At 34.6% G+C, this 20,836-nt stretch overlaps 1 protein-coding gene across 2 annotated transcripts in view; it reads left to right on the top strand.

Moving 5' to 3' along the window:
* Positions 1 to 13,720, top strand: part of LOC136153287 (zinc finger X-linked protein ZXDB-like) — a 95,396-nt gene extending 81,676 nt beyond the window's left edge. For both annotated transcript variants that reach the window (XR_010660385.1, XM_065914939.1), the window contains one exon: positions 11,682 to 13,720. Coding sequence is in view for 1 of the 2 variants with exons in the window: in XM_065914939.1 (XP_065771011.1) it covers positions 11,682 to 11,696 (15 nt within the window). In the remaining variant the exon portion in view is untranslated. The remainder of the gene's footprint in view (positions 1 to 11,681) is intronic.
* The last annotated feature ends 7,116 nt before the right edge of the window (positions 13,721 to 20,836 follow it).

Genomic DNA, 20,836 nt, shown 5'->3' on the forward strand with positions numbered 1-20,836 from the left:
ATGTAGTGACCTTCTTTGTCTCTTTTCACATCCTTTATTTGAAAGTCTATTTTATCTGATATGAGTATTGCGACTCCTGCTTTCTTTTGGTCTCCGTTTGCGTGAAATATTTTTTTCCAGCCCTTCACTTTGAGTCTGTATGTGTCCCTTGTTTTGAGGTGGGTCTCTTGTAGACAGCATATATAGGGGTCTTGTTTTTGTATCCATTCAGCCAATCTTTGTCTTTTGGTTGGGGCATTCAACCCATTTACATTTAAGGTAATTATTGATAGGTGTGGTCCCGTTGTCATTTACTTTGTTGTTTTGGGTTCACGTTTATACAACCTTTCTGCATTTCCTGTCTAGAGAAGATCCTTTAGCATTTGTTGAAGAGCTGGTTTGGTGGTGCTGAATTCTCTCAGCTTTTGCTTGTGAAACTATAAGTAAGGTGAAAAGACAGCCCTCAGATTGGGAGAAAATAATAACAAATGAGGAAACAGACAAAGGATTAATCTCAAAAATATACAAGCAACTCCTGAAGCTCAATTCCAGAAAAATAAACGACCCAATCAAAAAATGGGCCAAAGAACTAAACAGACATTTCTCCAAAGAAGACATACAGATGGCTAACAAACACATGAAAAGATGCTCAACATCACTCATCATCAGAGAAATGCAAATCAAAACCACAATGAGGTACCATTACACGCCAGTCAGGATGGCTGCTATCCAAAAGTCTACAAGCAATAAATGCTGGAGAGGGTGTGGAGAAAAGGGAACCCTCTTACACTGTTGGTGGGAATGCAAACTAGTACAGCCACTATGGAAAACAGTGTGGAGATTTCTTAAAAAACTGGAAATAGAACTGCCATATGACCCAGCAATACCACTTCTGGGCATACACACTGAGGAATCCAGATCTGAAAGAGACACGTGCACCCCAATGTTCATCGCAGCACTGTTTATAATAGCCAGGACATGGAAGCAACCTAGATGCCCATCAGCAGATGAATGGATAAGGAAGCTGTGGTACATATACACCATGGAATATTACTCAGCCGTTAAAAAGAATTCATTTGAATCAGTTCTAATGAGATGGATGAAACTGGAGCCCATTATACAGAGTGAAGTAAGTCAGAAAGATAAAGAACATTACAGTATACTAACACATATATACGGAATTTAGATAGATGGTGGCGATAACCCTATATGCAAAACAGAAAAAGAGACACAGAAATACAGAACAGACTTTTGAACTCTGGGGGAGAACGTGAGGGTGGGATGTTTTGAAAGAACAGCATGTATATTATCTATGGTGAAACGGACCACCAGCCCAGGTGGGATACATGAGTCAGGTGCTCGGGCCTGGTGCACTGGGAGGACCCTGAGGAGTCGGGTGGGGAGGGAGGTGGGAGGGGGGATCGGGATGGGGAATACATGTAACTATATGGCTGATTCATGTCAATGTATGACAAAACCCACTGAAATGTTGTAAAGTGATTGGCCTCCAACTAATAAAATAATATTAAAAAAAATAATAATAAAAAAAAAAAAAAAAAAGGATAGCAGGAACACCAACATTTATATCAGATAAAATAAACTTTGAAATAAAGACTCTTTCAAGAAACAAGGAAGGGCACTACATAATGATCAAGGGATCAAGAAGGAGATATTATGATTTTAAATATTTATGCACCCATCATAGGAGCACCTCAATACATAATGCAAATGCTAACAACTATTAAAGGGTAATACAATAATAATGGGGGGTTTTAGCACCCCAGTCACACCAATGGACAGATCATCTGGACAGAAAATTAATAAGGAATCAATCCTTAAATGACACATTGGACAAGATAGAATTAATTGGTATCTATAGGACATTCCATATCCAAACAGCAGAATACAGTTTTTTTCTCAAGAGCATGTAGAACATTCTTCAGAATAGATCACATTTTGGGTCAGAAAACAAACACTGGTTAACTTTTAGAAAATTGAAATTGTATTAAGCCTTTTTTCAGACCACAATGCTATAAGATTAGATATCAATTACAGGAAAAGGACTGTAAAACACAAACACATGAAAGCTAAACAATACAGTACTTCATAGGCCAAGAGGTCACTGAGGAAATCAAACAGGAAATAAAAAAATCTAGAAACAAATGAAAATAAAAACATGATAACTCAAAAACTATGGGATGCAGTAAAAACAGTGGCAAGAGAAGTTTATAGCAATATAAATTTACCTAAAAAAATGAGAAAAACATCAAATAAACAATTTAACCTTATATCTAAAGCAACTAGAAAAAGAAGACGAAGAAGAAGAACAACAACAACAACAAAACCCAAAGTTGGCAGGAAGAAGGAAATAATAACTATCAGAACAGAAATAAATAGAAATAAAAGAAACAATAGCAAATATCAATAAAAATAAAAGGTGGTTCTTTGAGAAGATAAACAAAGTTAACAAGCCATAGCCAGTCATCAAGAAAAAAAGGGAGAAGACTCATATCAATAAAGTTAGAAATGAAAAAGAAGTTGCAATAGACACAATAGAAATGCAAAGGATCATAAGAGACTACTATGAGCAACTATATGCCAATAATGGAAAAGAACAAACTTCCAAGACTGAACTAAGAAGAAATAAAAACTATGAACAGGCCAATCACAAGCATTGAAATTGAAACTCTGATAAAATATCTTCCAACAAAGAGCCCAGGGCCAGCTGGCCCACAGGCGAATTCTATCAAACATTTAGACAAGAGCTAACAACTATCCTGCTCAAACTGTTCCAAAAAAATTGCAGAAGGAGGAAAACTCCCAAATTCATTCTACAAAGCCATCCTCACCCTGATACTAAAAGCAGACAAAGATATCACAAAAACAAAATTACAGGCCAATATCACTGATGAACATAGATTTTTAAAATTCTCAACAAAGTTCTAGAAAACAGAATCCAACAACACATTAAGGGAGTCACACACCATGGTAAAAAGGGTTTATCCTATGGGTGCAAGGAATCACTATATGCAAATCAATCAATGTGATACATCATATTAACAAATTGAAAGACAAAATTCATATGATCATTTCAATAGATGAAAGGAAAGCTTTAACAAAATTCAACACCAATTTACAATTAAAAAAACTCTCTGGAAAATCAGTATAGAAGGAACCTACCTCAACATAATAAAGGTTATAGATGACACATGGCAAACCTTATTCTCAATGGTGAAAAACTGAAAGCATTTCCTCTAAGAGCAGGAACAAGACAAGGATGCCCACTTTTGCCGCTTTTACTCAATAGTTTTGAAAGTCTTAGCCACAATAATCAGAGAAGAAAAAGAAATAAAAGGGATCCATATTGGAAAAGAAGTAAAACTCTCACTCTTTGCAGATGACAAGATTCTGTACATAGAAAACCCTAAAATGCCACCCCAAAACTGCTAGAGGAAATCAATGAATTTAGTAAAGTTGCAGGATGCAAAATTAATACACAGAAATTCCTTGCATTCCTATACACTAATAATGAAAAATCAGAAAGAAACTAAGGAAACAATCCCATTCACCACTGCAACATAAAGAATAAAATATCTAGGAGTAAACCTTCCCTGGTGGTTCAGATGGTAAAGAATCTGCCTGCAATTCAGGAGATCTGGGTTTGATCCCTGAGTCAGCAAGATCCCTTGGAGAAGGAAATGGCAACCCAACCCACTCCAGTATTCTTGCCTAGAGAATTCTATGGACAGAGGAACCTGGCAGGCTACAGACCACGAGATCGCAAAGAGTCGGACACGACTGAGTGACTAACACTTTCACTTTCAAAGAGACAAAACAATCTGTATGCAAACAATACAAACAGATGGAGAGATACACCATGTTCTTGGATTGGAAGAATCAATACTATCAGGATGACTATACTATCCAAAGCAATCTACTAATTCAGTGAAATCCTTGTCAAATTACCAATGGCATTTTTCACCAAACTAGAACAAAAAAATTCAAAATTTGTATGAAAACAAAAGACCCCAAAGAGCCAAAGCAATCTTGAGAAAGAAAAACGGAGCTGGAGGAATCAAACTCACTTTCTTCGAAATATTCTACAAAGGTACTGTCATCAAGATAGTATGGTACTGGCACAAAAACAGAAATATGGACCAATGAAACAAAGTAGAAAGTGCAAAGATAAACTCATGCACATATGGGAACCTTATCTTTGACAAAGGGGACAAGAATATACAATGGAGAAAAGACAGCCTCTTCAATAAGTGGTGTTGAGAAAACTGGACAGCTATGTGTAAAAGAACGAAACTAGAACACTTACTAACACCACACACAGAAATAAACTCCAAATGTATTAAAGACAAACTATTAGTTGCTCAGTTTCCAACTCTTTGAGACATCATGGACTGTAGTCCACCAGACTCCTCTGTCCATGAATTTCTCCAAGCAAGAATACTGGAGTGAGTTGCCATTCCCTTCTCCATGGAATCTTCTCAACCCAGGGGTTAAACTCACATATTCTGCATTGCAGGCAGATTCTTTACCATCTGAGCCATAAGGGAAGCCCAAACACTTAAATGTATAACCAAAAATTATGGAGGAAAGCATAGGTAGTACACTCTTTGACATAGATCACAGCAAGATTCTCTGACTCACCTCCTAGATTAATGGAAATAAAACCAGAAATAAACAAATGAGATCTAATAAATCTTAAAAGCTTTTGCACAGCAAAAGAAACTATAAACAATATGTAATGAGAAAATAATTGCAAACAAAGAAATTGAAAAAGGATTAATCTCCAAAATATATAAGCAGATCATACAGTTCAATATCAGATAAACAAACAACCCAATTAAAAAAGGGCAGATGCCCTAAGCAGATGTTTCTGCAAAGATGTACAGATGGCCAATAAACATGAACATATGCTCAGTATCACTCACTATTAGAGAAACACACATCAAAACTACAATGAGGTATTGCCTCACACCAGAATGGCCATCATAAAAAATTCTATATAAAATAAATTTTGGAGAGGATGTGGAGAAAAGGGAACCCTTCTGCACTGTTGGTGGGAATGTAAACTGATACAGCCATTATGGGAAACAGTATGTTGATTCCTTAAAAAAAAAACCTTGCAATAAATCTACCAGCACTCCCACGACAGGACATATGCCCTGAGAAAATCACAATGCTAAAAGAGAAACCACAGTTGTAAGACACATGTACTAAAAAACAAACAAACCAAAAACAAAGCAAAACACAGAGTTCTAAAAGACACATATATACTAATGTACATTGAAGCAATATTTACAATATCCAGGACATGGAAGCAGCCTAGATGTCCATTGACAGATAATTGATAAAGAAGTTGTGGTACATATATACAATGGAATGTCAGCTATAAAAATAAGTGAATTTGAGTCAGTTGTAGCAAGGTATTGGAATGTCAGCCATAAAAATAAGTGAATCTGAGTCAGTTGTAGCAGGGTAGATGAACCTAGAGCCTCTTATACAGAGCGAAGTAAGTCAGGAAGAGGAAATCAAATATCACATATTAATGCATATATGTATGGAATCTAGAAAAAAAGTACTGATGAACCTAGTAGAGAACAGACTTTGGATATAGTGGGGGAAGGTGAGGATGGGACTAACTGAGAAAGCAGCATCGACCTATATACACTGTCATGTGTAAAATAGTTAGTGGAAGTTGTTATACAGCACACTGAGCCCAGCCTGGTGCTCTTTGATGACCTAGAGGGGAGGGATGGTGGGAAGGGAGGGATGCTCAAGAATGAGAGAATATATATATATATATATATATATATATATATATATATATATCTATATCTGTGTGTGTGTGTGTGTGTGTGTGTGTGTGTGTGTGTGTCTGTGTATTCATGAGTGATTTGTGTTATTGTATGGGAGAAACCAACACAACATTGTAAAGAAATTTACCAATTAAAAAATTAAAAACAAAGCAAACAGAAAAGTGTTGCTCAACATAAATGCAAACCAAAATTACAACGAGGTATCACTTCACACAGGTCAGAATGGCTATCATTGAAGAATCTATAACAATAAATGCTGGATAGGGTGTGGGGAAAACGGAACCCTCTTGCACTGTTTTTGTGAATATAAATTGTTAAAGCTTCTATGGAGAATAGTATGGAGGTTCATTTTAAAACTGAACATATTGCTACCATATGATCCAGAAATCCAGTCCTGGGCATATACATTAAGAAATCCATAATTCAAAAGATACATTCTTCTCAATGTTTGTGGGAACACTATTTACAATAGCCAAGACATGGAAACAACCTAAATATCCATCAACAAAGGAATGGTAGAAAAGATGTTTTATATACATATATATACACACACAATGGAATTTTACTCAATCACAGAAAAGAATGAAATTCGGTCATTTGCAGAGACAGTGATGGACCTAGAGATTGTCAAACAGAGTGAAGTAAGTCTGAAAGAGAAAAACAATTATCATATATTAACATATATATGTAGAATCTAGAAAAATGGTATAGATTATCTTTTAGGAAACCAGAAATAGAGACACAAATGTATAGAAAAAAATATATTGATACCTGGGGGAAGGGGGTGGGAGGAATTGGGAGACTGCAATTTATACATATACACTATTGATACTATGTATAAAATAGATAATTGTGAACATATTGTATACCACAGGGAATTCTACTTAATGCACTGATAACTGAATGGACAGGAAGTCCAAAAGGGAGGGTATGTATGTTTATTTTGCTGTACAGTAAACTAACACAATATTGTAAAGAAACTATACTCCAATAAATATTAATTTAAAGTAATTAGCCTCCAACTAATAAAAATAAATGAAAAAAAAAAAGATACACAACTGGTCAGTCACTACAAAAGAATTTCTTCATGTTACCCTTTTTATAGTCATACTCACTTCCCCACGTCCATCTCTATCCTTTAGTAACAACTAATGTGCTCTCCATTTTGCCATTTTGCCATTAAGAATGTTATATAAAAGATCATACATTATGATCAAGTGGGTTTTATCCCAGGGATGCAAGGATTCTACAATATTAGCAAATTAATCAATGTGATACACCACATTAACAAATTGAAAGACAAAAACCATATGATTGTCTCAATAGATTCAGAGAAAATCTCTGACAAAATTAAACATCCATTTATGATTAAAAAAATACCCTCCAGAAAGCAGGCATAAGAGGAACATACCTCAATAGAATAAAAGCCATATATGATAAACCCACAGCAAGCATTATCCTCAATGGTGAAAATTTGAAAGCATGTCCCCTAAAGTTAGGAACAAGACAAGGGTGCCCACTCTCACCACTACTATTCAACATAGTTTTGGAAGCTTGAGCCACAGCAATCAGACAAGAAAAAGAAATAAAAGGAATCCAGATTGGAAAAGAAGAAGTAAAACTTTCACTGTTTGCAGACGACATGATCCTCTACATAGAAAACCATAAAGACACAACCAGAAAATTACTAGAGTTAATCAATGAATATAGTAAAGTTGCAGGATATAAAACTAATACACAGAAACCCCTTGCATTCCTATACACTAACAATGAGAAAACAGAAAGAGAAATTAAGGAAACAATTCCATTCACCTTTGTGATAAAAGAATAAAATAGGAATACATCTACCTAAAGAAACAAAAGACCTATATATAGAAAACTATGAAACACTGATGAAAGAAATAAAAGATGACACACATAGATGGAGAAATATACCATGTTAATGGATCAGAAGAATCAATATAGTGAAAGAATCAATATAGTGAAAATGAGTATACTACCCAAAGCAATCTATAGATTCAATGCAATCCCTATCAAGCTACCAATGTTATTTTTCAGAGAACTAGAACAAAAAATTTCACAATTTGTATGGAAATATAAAAAACCTCTAATAGCCAAAGCAATCTTGAGAAAGAAGAATGGAACTGGAGGAATCAAGCTGCCTAACTTCAGACTATACTACAAAGCTACAGTCATCAAGACAGTATGGTACTGGCACAAAGACAGAAATATAGATCAATGGAGCAAAATAGAAAGCTCAGAGATAAATCCATGCACCTATGGACACCTTATCTTTGACAAAGGAGGCAGGAATTTACAATCATGAAAAGACAATCTCTTTAACAAGTGGTGCTGGGAAAACTGGTCAACCACTTGTAAAAGACTGAAACTTTTAACACTTTCTAACACCATACACAAAATAAACTCAAATGGATTAAAGATCTAAATGTAAGACCAGAAGCTATAAAACTCCTAGAGGAAAACATAGGCAAAACATTCTGACATAAATCACAGCAGGATCCTCTATGACCCATGTCCCAGAGTAATGGAAATAAAAACAAAAATAAACAAATGGGATCTAATTAAACTTAAAAAGATTTGCACAATGAAGGAAACTCTAAGCAAGGTGAAAAGACAGCCTTTAGAATGGGAGAATATAATAACAAACAAAGCAATTGACAAAGAGTTAATCTCAAAAATATACAAGCAGCTCATGCAGCTCAATACCAGGAAAATAAAGTCCAATCAAAAAATGGGCCCAAGAACTAAGTAGACATTTCGCCAAAGAAGACATACAAATGGCTAACAAATACATGAAAAGATGCTCAATATTACTCATTATCAGAGAAGTGCAGATCAAAACCACAATGAGGTACCATCTCATGCCAGTCAGAATGGCTGCTATCCAAAAGTCTACAAACAATAAATGTTGGAGAGGGTGGGGAGAAAAAGGAACCCGCTTACACTGTTGGTGGGAATGCAAAGTAGTACAGCCACTACGGAGAACAGTGTGGAGTTTCCTTTAAAAACTGGAAATAAAACTGCCATATGACCTAGCAATCTCACTGCTGGGCATACACACTGAGGAAATCAGAATTGAAAGAGACACATGTACCCCAATGTTTATCACAGCACTGTTTACAATAGCCAGGACATGGAAGCAACCTAGATGTCCATCAGCAGATGAATGGATAAGAAAGCAGTGGTACATATACACAATGGAATATTACTCAGCTATTAAAGAGAATGCATCTGAATCAGTTCTAATGAGGTGGATGAAATTGGAGCCTATTATACAGAGTGAAGTAAGTCAGAAAGAAAAACTCCAATACAGTATATTAACGCATACATATAGAATTTAGAAAGATGGTAATGATGACCCTATATGCCAGAAAGCAAAAGAAACACAGATGCAAAGAATGGACTTTTGGACTCTATGGGAGAAAGTGAGGGAGGGATGATTTGAGAGAATAGCATTGAAACATGTATATTACCATATGTGAAATAGATCACCAATCCAAGTTTGATGCATGAAACAGGGCACACAAAGCTGGTGGACTGGGACAATCCTGAGGGATAGGATGGGGAGGGAGGTAGGAGGGGGTTCTAGAAAGGGGTACACATGTACACCCAAGGCTGATTCTTGTCAAAACCCACTACAGTATTGTAAAGTAATTATACTCCAATTAAAATAAATAAATTAAAAAAATATTATCTAAATGTGCTTTTATACTATGTAACATTTAAAAATTAAACTTCATATTTTTTATATAATTACAGTTTCACATGCAGGTGGAAGAAATGATAAGAGTCCCAATTCACCCTTTACCCAGTTTCTCCAGTGTTAATACCTTTCAAAACTGGGGTACTATATCAAAATCAGAATTTTGACATTAATACAGTCTAGATACACGGCATCTCCCTCATCACAAAGAACCTTCCTGTTTGTTGCTTTTTTATTTTGTAGTCACATCACTTCCTTGTTTCTTCCACAACCCCCTTTCCTCCACTGGGATTACTAATCTGTTCATCATTTTTATTAATTTATAATTTTTGTGATGTTTTGTAAATGTAATAACAGTGAATATTAATTTTTTGAATTAAATTTTTTTCCTCAACATAATTCCATGGATATTCATCTAAGTTGCTGCATGCACCAAAATCTTGTTTCCTTGCATTTTCATGATTACATGGTACATATATATACACACACTGCAGTTTGTTTAAACTATTCTCCTCTTAAAAGGCAACTAGGTACTTTCCAAGTTGGGATTATTAAAAGATAACAATTCATTGATAACGAGGTATGTATTAACCCCTCTGGCAAGTCACACAAATGGATGGAAACTACTCTCCCCACAGTCACCTCCGAGCTGGTGAGTGAGGGATGGTAGGTGAGTAAGTTAAAGTGCCACAACACTCTTACTGAAATTTAGCAGTTTCTATCACTGGTAAGCATTTTTTTGCAAAGCTTTGAGCATATTCTAGGACTCTAAAAATTTTATTCTGATTGATATTTCTACCATATTTATTTTTTAATGCCTTAATGAACAGATGGAATTTTGGATACCCCTACACCACCATTTTCAATATCACTCCTCTTTCTTGTGTCTTTTGATATTTTGCTAATTGTTTACTATGTTTGCTAATTACTTTACAATGTTGTAGTGATTTTTGCCATACATTGATATGAATCAGCCATGGATTTACATGTGTTCCCCATCCTGAAGTCCCCTTCCACCTCCCTCCCCATCCCATACCTCTGGGTCATACTATCTTCTAAGAATTTTATAACCTTGTATTTCACACTTGTTTACAATTTATTTTAGTTTTTTGAAATACATAATGTCTGTTTCTAGATTCTTTTCTTTCTTTCTTCCTTGTTTACATGTGTATATCTAGTTGTTCCAGTACTGTTATAATTTTTTTTTCTTCCTTTATATCGCCTCTGCTCCTTTGTCGAAGATAAGTTGACCATAAGTATGGTGTCTATTTCTGGGCTTTCTACTTTGTTCCTCAGGTTTTTTTGGTCTATTTTTCCCCAATACCATATTGTCATATATATTTTGCTTTAAGTCATGACTTCCTTGAAGTTATGAATGTCAGCCCTCTGACTTTTCCTTTAATGTGGTGTTGGCTATTATGTGTCTTTTACCTTTCTGTTTAACTTAGATTCAGCTTATCAAAATTCATTAGGTAATTTGCTGAGATTTAGATTAGGGATAGACCGCATATGTAAGGCAAGTTGAAAGGAAATAACATATTGATAATATTGTCTTCCTATCCATGAACATGGAATATATCTTCATTTGTTTGGTTCTTTTAAAATTTTCTTTGTCAGAATTTTGTAGTTTTTCTCATACAGATCTTATACATATTTTTTTAGATTTATACTTCAGTATTTCATTTTCATATGTATTTATATAAATGATATTTTATGTTAATTTCAAATTCTGCTTGTTTATTATTGATATATAAGAAGGCACTTTAATTTTGTATAATAACCTTATATCCTGCAAGCTTTCTGTAACCACTTATTATTTCCTGTCTCTTTTGTATATTCTTATAGATGAACTTATCATCAGTGAAGACAGACAATTTTTGTCTTGCTTTCCAATCTGTATAACATTTATTTCCTTTTCTTCCCTTATTTCATTACTAAGGTTATACAGTATAGTATTAAAAAAATAGTAAGGAGGCATCCTTGCCTTGTATGTGATCTTAGTGGGAAAGCTCCCAGTTTCTCACCATTAAATGTAATGTTATTTGTACAGTTTTTGTAGTCTTTATCAATCTGTGAAAGATCTGAGAGTTTTATCATAAATGGGTATGGATTTTGCTAAAATGTTTTTTCTTCTTCTATTGATGCAGATGATACCACCCTAATGGCAGAAAGTGAAGAGGGACTAAAGAGCCTCTTGGTGAAGGTGAAAGAGAAGAATGAAAAAGCTTTCATAAAACTCAGCATTCAAAAAACTAAGATCATGGCATCTGGTCCCAACACTTCATGGCAAAAAGATGGGAAAAAATGGAAATTGTGGCAGATTTTATTTTCTTGGGCTACAAAATCACTGTGGATAATTACTGCAGTTACGAAATTAAAAGAGGCTTGCTGCTTGGAGGAGAAGCTATGACAAGCCTAGACAATATATTAAAAAGCAGAGACATCACTTTGCTGACAAAAGTCTGTAGAGTCAAAGCTATGATATTTCCAGTAGTCATGTACGGATGTGAGTGTTGGACCATAAAGAAGGCTGAGGGCTGAAGAATTGGTGCTTTTGAGCTGTGGTGCTGGAGATGCTTGAGAATCCCTTGGACTGCAGGAGATCAAACCAGTGAACTCTAAAGGAAATCAACACCGAATATTCATTAGAAAGACTGATGTTGAAGCTCCAACACTTTGGGCACATGATGCAAAGAGCTGCCTCATTGGAAAAGATTCTGATGCTGGGAAAGATTGAGGACAGGAAGAGAAGGGGGCAACAGAGAATGAGCTAGTTGAATGGTGTCACCAAATTAACCTGGCATGCTGCAGTCGGTGGAGTTGCATAGAGTCGGACAGGATTTAGTGAATGAATAACAACATTGATATGATCATATGATTGTTCTTCAGTCTGTTGATATGATAGATTGCATTAATTGATTTTATGTAGAATGTTGAACCAGCTTTGCACACCAGGGACAAATCTCATTCAGTCTCGGTGTGTAATTCTTTTTAGACTCTTTTGGATATGGCTGACTAATATTTTGTTGAGGATTTCATATTCATTAAAAATATCAGGTTTTAGTTTTCTTTTTTGTAATATCTTTGTCTGATTTTGGAGTTAATATAATGCCATCCTCATAGAATGAGTAAAAAATGTATTTCCTCAACTTTTATACTCTGAAAGAAATTTAAGAGACTCAGTATAATGTTTTTCTTACATGTTTGGTAGAATTTACCAGTGAATCTGTCTGGTACAGGTGCCTTCTATATTCAAAATTTATTGGTTAGTTATTTCATTTTTAATAGATATAAGCCTATTCAGATTGCTTATTCCTTTGTGAATTTTGGTAAATTATATAGTTTAAAGTATTGATCTTCTTTCATCTAAGTTATTGTATTTGTGAACATAAAGTTTTCATACTTTGTTATCCTTTTAATTCTCATAACTTTTGTATTTATGTCCTCTTTCATTTCTAACACTAGTAATTTGTGTTCTAGCTTCTTTTCTTAGTTGACCAGATACTTATTGATTTTATTGACCTTTTCAAAGGCCAAGCTTTTTATTACTATTATTATATCTATTGATTTCTTGCTTTTAATTTCAATGATTTCTACTCTAATTATTATTTTTCTTATGTTTACTTTGATTTAATTAATCCTTCTTTTCCTAGTCATACAAGGTAGAAACTTAAGTTATTGGCTTAGATCTTCCTTCCTTTCTCATACATGTCTTCAAGGCTCTAGATTTCCCTGTAGGCACTGCTTTCACTGCATACACAAATTTTGATAAGTTGTGTTTTGTTTTCATGTGGTTCACCATATGATTAGATTTCTTTCAAATTTCCTCTTTAATTCATTTTTCTGAAGTAAGTTTCTTAATCTCCACATAGTCTGGAATTTTCCACCTATCTTTATATTATTTGTTTCTAGTTTAGCTCCCTTGTTATGTCTGCTCTCTGGTAGACTGAGAGCAGACATTGTATGATTTCTATTTTTTAAATTTATTAAGATCTTTTATAGATGAGAATGTGTTCTATAATGATGAATTTTCTGTGTGAGCTTGAGAACAATGTGTGTATTCTGTTTTTTGATGAAGTATTCAAATGATGTCCATTATTGCCAGTTGATAAATGGTGTAGAGTTCAGCCATGTCTTTCTTGATTTTCTCCCTCCTGAGCCTTTACATTTCTATGGAAAGGTGTTAAAGTCGTCAACTATAATAGCGGGTTTGTCTATTTCTGCTATCAGTTTTTGCTTCATGTAGTTTGATGCTGTGTTGTTAGGTATACACATATTAAAAATTATGTTCTCTTTGAGAATTGAATATTTTTCATTATGAAATGTCCCTTTTAAATCTGCTATAACTGTCCTTCCTTTGAAGTCTGCTCTAAAATTAATCTTGCTACTCCTATATTCTTTTTTTGGGGGGAGGTACTGGTGTTTTATTTGTACATTTATCTACAATTAGGAAAGAATGCAATCTTTACTAACATTTACAATGTGGATTGGGCTTCCCTGGTGGCTCAGATGGTAAAGAATCCACCTGTAATGCGGGAGACCCAGGTTTGATCCCTGGGTCAGGAAAATCTCTTGGAGAAGGGCATGGCAACCCACTCCAGTATTCTTGCCTGCAGAATCCCCATAGACAGAGAGCCTGGAGGGCTACAGTCCATATCTGGATTGGCAAATGTCACATAGCTAATGTCAAGGACAGAAATCAGGGCAGAGTGTGAGTTCTACCAGTAGAGGGAGATAAAGGAGAGGACTTTGTACTACAAAGTCCCACATTCTTTTGACTAGTGTTATGGCAAGCTTTCTTAATCCATTTACCTTTTATCTATATGTGCCTTTGTATTTAAAATAGGTAGGTTTCTTGTAGACAACTACAGTTGTATAGTGGCTTGACCTACTTTAAAAATCTCTTTTAATTTGCATTTATGTTTTATAATTATTCTCTGGTGGCTTAGTCAGTAAAGAGTTTGCTTGCAATGCAAAGACCTGTGCTCAATACCTGGGTTGGGAAGATTCCCTTGGAGAAGAAAATGGCAACCCACTCCAGTATTCTTCCTGGGAAATCCCATGGACAAAGGACCCTGGAGGGCTACAGTCCATAGGGTCGCAAGAGTTGGACACTTCTTAGTGACTAAAACTACCTACCTTTATAATTATGAAAGGTCTTATTTCAGGTGACAATTTCAATTTTAAAATTTTTATTGCTATATAGTTTATTGACATTGCTGTGTCAGTTTCTGTTACACATATTTATTTGTCAACTTTTTTATTTTTTAGATTCTTTCCTCATTCATTGTTCATTGTTATTGTTGTTTAGTTGCTAAGTTGTTCCCATGGTCGTTTCTAACTGTTGCTTTTTGATCCGAATACAGATTTCTCCAGAGACAGGTAAAGTGGTCTGGTATTCTCATCTCTTTAAGAATTGTTCACAGTTTGCTGTTATCTACACAAATACTTTCATGTAGTCAAATATAGGTTATTACTGACTATTGAATAGAGTTCCCTGTGCTGTACAGTAGGTTATTATTAGTAATCTATTTTATATATAGTAGTGTGTATATCTTAATGCTAATCTCCAATTTTTTCCCTCCCCTCTTACACCCTGGAGCCCATAAGTAGGTTTCCTGTATCTGATACTCCATTTCTGTTCTGTAGATAAGTTCATCTGTAGCCTTTTTAAGATTTCACATATAAGTGATAACATGGCATTTGTCTTTCTCTATCTGACTTACTTCACTCAGTATTATAATCTTTATGTCCATCCATGTTGCTGCAATGACATTACTTTATTTTTTGTGACCCACTTAACATCCCTTTGTATATATGCACCACATCTTCTTTATACATTTCTCTGTTGATGGACATTTAGATTCCCTCCATGTCCTGGCTACTGTAAATTGTGCTAAGATGAACATTGGGGTGTATATATATTTTTAAATTATAATTTTCTCCAGCTATATGCCAAGAAATGGGATTGCTGGGTCATATGCTAGCTCTCAATTTTTAGTTTTTTGAGGAACCTCCATATTCTCCATAGTGGCTGTACCAATTTATATGTCAACAAATAGTGTAGAAAGTTTCCCTTTTCTACACATCGTCTCCATAATTCATTGTTTGTAGATTTTTTGATGATGGCCATTCTGACAAGTGTGAGGTGGTAATTCACTGCAGTTTTGATTTGGATTTCTCCAGTAATTAGTGATGTTGAGCATCATTTCATATGCCTCTTGGCCGTGTATATCTGTTCTTTGGAGAAATGTATATGTCTTTAGCTCATTTTTTGACTGGAGTGTTTTTTTTTTTTTTATTGAGATGCATGAGCTGTTTGAAAACTTTGGAGACTAATCCCTTAGGTTGCATCCTTTGAAATTATTTTCTATCACTCTGTTGGTTGTCTTTTCATTTTTTTTTATGGTTTCCTTTACTGTAAAAATGCTTTTAAGTTTAATTGAGTCCCATTTATTTATTTCCATAATCATTATTCTAAGACATGGATCAAAAACATTTCTACAATGTATGTTAAAGTGTGATCTGCCAATGTTGTCCTCTAAGAGTTTTATAGTGTTTAGTTTTACATATAAGTCTTTATTCCATTTTAAGTTTATTTTTGTGTGTCATGTTAAAGAATGTCATAGTTTTATTTTTACATGTAGCCGTCCAGTTTTCCCGGTACCATTTATTGAAGACCTTGTCTTTTTAAGAATGTATATGCTTGCCTCCTTTGTCATAGATTAATTAACCATAGGTGCATGGGTTTATTTCTGGGCTTTCCATCCTGTTCCATTGACTTGCGTTTCTTTCTTTGTGTCAGTATCATATGTTTTTGATGGCTGTAGCTTTGTAGTATAGTCTGAAGATAGGGTGGCTGATACCTCCAGCTTCTTTCTTCTTTCTCAGGATTGTTTTGGCTATTCTGGGTATTTTGTGTTTCTTAAAAATTTTAAGATTTTTGTTCTATTTCTGTGAAAAATGCCACTGGTAATTTGATGGGAATTGCACTGAATCTGTAGATTCCATGAGGACTATAGTTACTTTGACAATATTAATTTCTTATATCCAAGAACATGGTGTATCTTTCCATCTATTTGTTTAATCTTTGATTTATTTCATCAGTACCTTTTGGTTTAGCTCATCAGTGCCTTTTTTAGAGTACAGGTCTTTTGTCTCCTCAGGTTTATTCATAAGTATTTTATTCTTCTTGATTTGATGGTAAATGGGAATGTTTTTTAAATTTCTCTTTCAGATATTTCATTTTTAGTGTGTATTAATGCAACAGATTTCTGTGTATTGATTTTGTATCCTTCAATCTCACCAAATTTATTGATGATACCATCTTTAGGCTTTTCTATTTGTGGGAACATATCATCTACAAACAGTGACAGTTTTACTCTTTTTTTCCAATGTGGATTCCTTTTATTTTTTTTCTTCTCTGATTGCCTTTTGCTAGGACTTCCAAAACTACGTTGGATAAAATTGGCAAGAATGGATATCTTAATCTTGTTCCTGATCTTAGAGGAAATACTTTTCAACACTGAGTATTCTATTAGCTCTAAGTTTGTCATATATGGCCTTTATTATGTGGAGATATGTTCCTTCTATGCCCACTTTCTGGAATGTTTTTTATCATAAATGGGTGTTGAATTTTGTCAAAAGTTTTTCCTTCGTCTATTAATATGACTATATATTTTTTCCTTCAATTTGCTGATGTAGTGTGTCACACTGATTGATTTGTAGTTTTTGAAAAATACCTGTATCCTTGGGATAAATCCCACTTGATCATGGTGTATGATCCTTTTAATGTATTGTTGGATTCAGATTGCTTGTATTTTGTTGTGGATTGATGTGTCTATGTCATAAGTGATACTGGTCTATAGTTTCCTTTTTTGGAGGCATCTATTTTTGGTCTTGGTATCAGGGTGATGGAGACCCAATAGAATGAGTTTATGAGTACTTCCTCTGCAATCTTTAGAAATAGTTTCAGATGGATAACTATTAACTCTTCTCTGAGTATTTGATAGAATTCTCTTGTGAAGCCAAATGGTTCTAGACTTTGTTTGGTGTTTCAAAATCAGTTTCAATTTTAATAATTGTGATTGGTCTATTTTTATTTCTATTTCATCCTCTCTTGTCTTGGGGTATTTTACCTTAGTCCATTTATTGCTTAGTCATTCATTTTATTGCATATAGTTGCTTGTAGTAGTCTCTTATGATCCATTTTATTTCTGTGGTGTCCATTGTAACATTCTTTTTCTTTCTTAATTTTATTAATTGATGAGTTTCACTAAAAGTTTATCAGTTTTCTTCTTGGTGAGTCTCACTAAAGGCTTACCAATTTTGTTTATCCTTTCAGAATCAGCTTTTAGTTTCATTGATTTTTCTTGGTCTCTATGACATTTATTTTTGCTCTTATCTTTATAATTTCTTTCCTTCTGCTGACTTTGGGTTTTGCTTTTTTTCCCTTTTCAGTAGCTGTTTTGGGTGTAAGGTTAGACTGTTTATTTGTGATTTTTTTTAATGTTTCTTTCCTTACGTAAGATTGTATTGCTACAATCCTTACTCTTAAGAAATATTTTTGCTATGTCTCATAGATTTTGAATTCTTGTGCTTTCATTTTCATTTGTTTCTAGGTATTTTGAGGTTTCTTCTTTGATTTCTCCTATTACCTATTGGTTGTTAAGTAGCATATTATTTAGCCTCCACATGTTTGTGTTTTTTAGTTTTATTCATGCAGTTGATTTTTAATATCATAGCTTTGTTGTCATAAAAGATACTTGATAATATTTCAATTTTATTAAATTTATCAAGACTCTTTTTGTGGCCCAGCATGTGATCAATCCTTCAGAATGTTCCATGTGCACTTGAAAAGAATGTGTATTCTTCTGCTGTTGGATGAAATAATCCATACATATCAGTTAAATCCACATAGTCCAGTGTGTCATTTAAGGCCTGTGTTTTGTTATTAATATTCTGTCTGGATGATATGTCCATTGATGAAATTAGAGTATCAAATTTCTTCACTGTTATTTTATTACTGTCAATTTCACCCTTTATGACTTTTAGTATTTCCCTTATATATTAAGGCACTCCTATATAGGTTGCATATATATTTATAATTTTTATATCTTCTTCTTGGATTGATGCCTGGATCTCTATATAGTGTCCTTTGTCTCATGCAACAGTCTTTGTTTCAAAGTTTATTTCTACTGATATGAGTATTGTTATTCCAGGTTTCTTTGGATTTCCATTTGTATGGAATACTTTTTCCATCCACTCACTTTCTATCTGTGTGTGTCCATATATCTGAAATTGCTCTCTTTTAGACAGCATATATATGAGTCTTATTTTTGTATATATTCAGACAGTCTATGTCTTCAGTGGAGTATTTAATCCATTAATGTTTAAGATAATTATCAACATGTATGTTCTTAATGCTATTTTGTTGTTTTGGATTCATTTTCATAGGTTTTTTTTTATCCCTTTCTCTTTTGTTACCTTCTCTTGTGATTTGATGACTAACTTTAATGTTATGCTTGGACTGCTTTTACTTTTTTGTGCACATACATTGTAGATTTTTGGTTTGTGGTTACTATGAAGTTTTGATGTAGCAATCTATATGCAAATAAGTTTTTTCAAGTTACTGGTCTCTTAATTTCAAATCCATTTAAATATTCTTCATTTGTATTCTCCTCTTCTCATTCTTTATGGTTTTCATCTCATATTTGTGTGTGAATGATTTGCTACACTTACTGTATATTTGCCATTACTAGAGAGCTTTTCCATTTGTAATTTTCTTTTCCACCTAGAAATTTTCATTAGGTATTTGTTGCAAAGCTGTTCTGGTGGTGAAGAATTTTCTTAGCTTTTGCTTGTCTGTAAAGCTTTTGATTTCTCTGTCCAATCTTAATGAGAGCCTTGCTGAGTAGATTATTCTTGGGTGTAGGTTCCTGCCTTTCCTCACTTTAAATATATCATTGCTATCATGTCTGGCCTGCAGAGTTTCTGCTGAGAAATAAGATGATAACCTTATGAGAGTTCCCTTGTAAGTTATTTCTTGATTTTCCCTTTTGCTTTTAATATTTTTCTTTGCATTTAATTTTTGATAATTTGTTTAATATGTGTCTTGCCATGTTCCTCCTTGGGTTTATCTTGTATGGGATACTGTACTTCCTCAAATTGGGTGACTGTTTCCTTTCTCACGTTAGGGAAGTTTTCAGGTATTATCTCTTCAAATATATTCTCCTTCCCTTTCTCTCTCTCTTCTCTTTCTGGGAGTTCTATAATGTGATGTTGTTGCATTTATTGTTGTCCTATCAGTCTCTGAGACTGTTCTCACTTCATTCTTTTTTCTTTATTCAGTTCTGTATCTGTGATTCCCACCATTCTGTCTTTCAGTTCATTAATTTTTCTGCCTCAGTTATTCTTCTTTTGAGTTTTTCTAGTGCATTTTTCATTTTAGTTATTGTATTGTTCATCTTTTTTTTTTTCTTTAGTTTGCTAGGTCTTTGTTAATTGTTTCTTGTACCTTCTCAATCTGTGCCTCCATTCTTTTTCTGAGTTCTTGAATCATCTTTACTTTCATTACTCTGAATTATTTTCATTCAGATTTCCTATCTCTGCTTCACTTAGTTATACTTTTGGGGTTTTATCTTGATCTTTTATCTGGGACATATTCCTCTGCCAACTCATTTTGTCTGACTTTCTGTGATTGCAGTTTCCTTTCAGAAGGCTGCAGGCTTGTAGTTCTTGCTTCTGCTGTCTCAACCCTGGTGGATGAAGCTGAGTTTTTTCCTCTGGTGGCAGAGATGTGTGAACAGTTGCTTTCACTGGGAAGCTGTGTGCTCAAGAAGATAAGCAGTCTGTCTGCTAATGGATGGGGCTATGCTACCTCATCTGTTGATTGTTTGAACTGAAGCATCCCAGCACTGTAGCCTACAGGTTGTTGGGTGGGGCCTTGTCTTGGTGAGAAAATGACAGCCTTTGGGAGATCTCATGCCAAAAAATATTCCCCAGAACCACCACAGTCACTGTCTCTGTCTTCACAGTGAGCCACATCTGCTCCTGGCCTCTGAAGGAGAACTTCCAATACTAGCAGGTAGGTCTGGCCCAGGTTCTATCTGCTTTTCCCCCTGAGTCCTGGGGGCACATGTGATCTTGTGTGCAACCCTCCAAGAGTGGAGTTTCTGTTTCCCCAAGTCCTGTGGAATTTTTGTGATCAAATCCCACTGGCCTTCAAAGCCAGATTCTCTGGGTGGTCCTCCACCTGTTTCCAGATCGCCAGCTTGGGGAGCCTAGTACTGAGCTCGCAACC

Source organism: Muntiacus reevesi, chromosome X (assembly GCF_963930625.1).
Source record: "Muntiacus reevesi chromosome X, mMunRee1.1, whole genome shotgun sequence".
In the NCBI taxonomy this organism is placed as follows: Eukaryota; Metazoa; Chordata; class Mammalia; order Artiodactyla; family Cervidae; genus Muntiacus; species Muntiacus reevesi.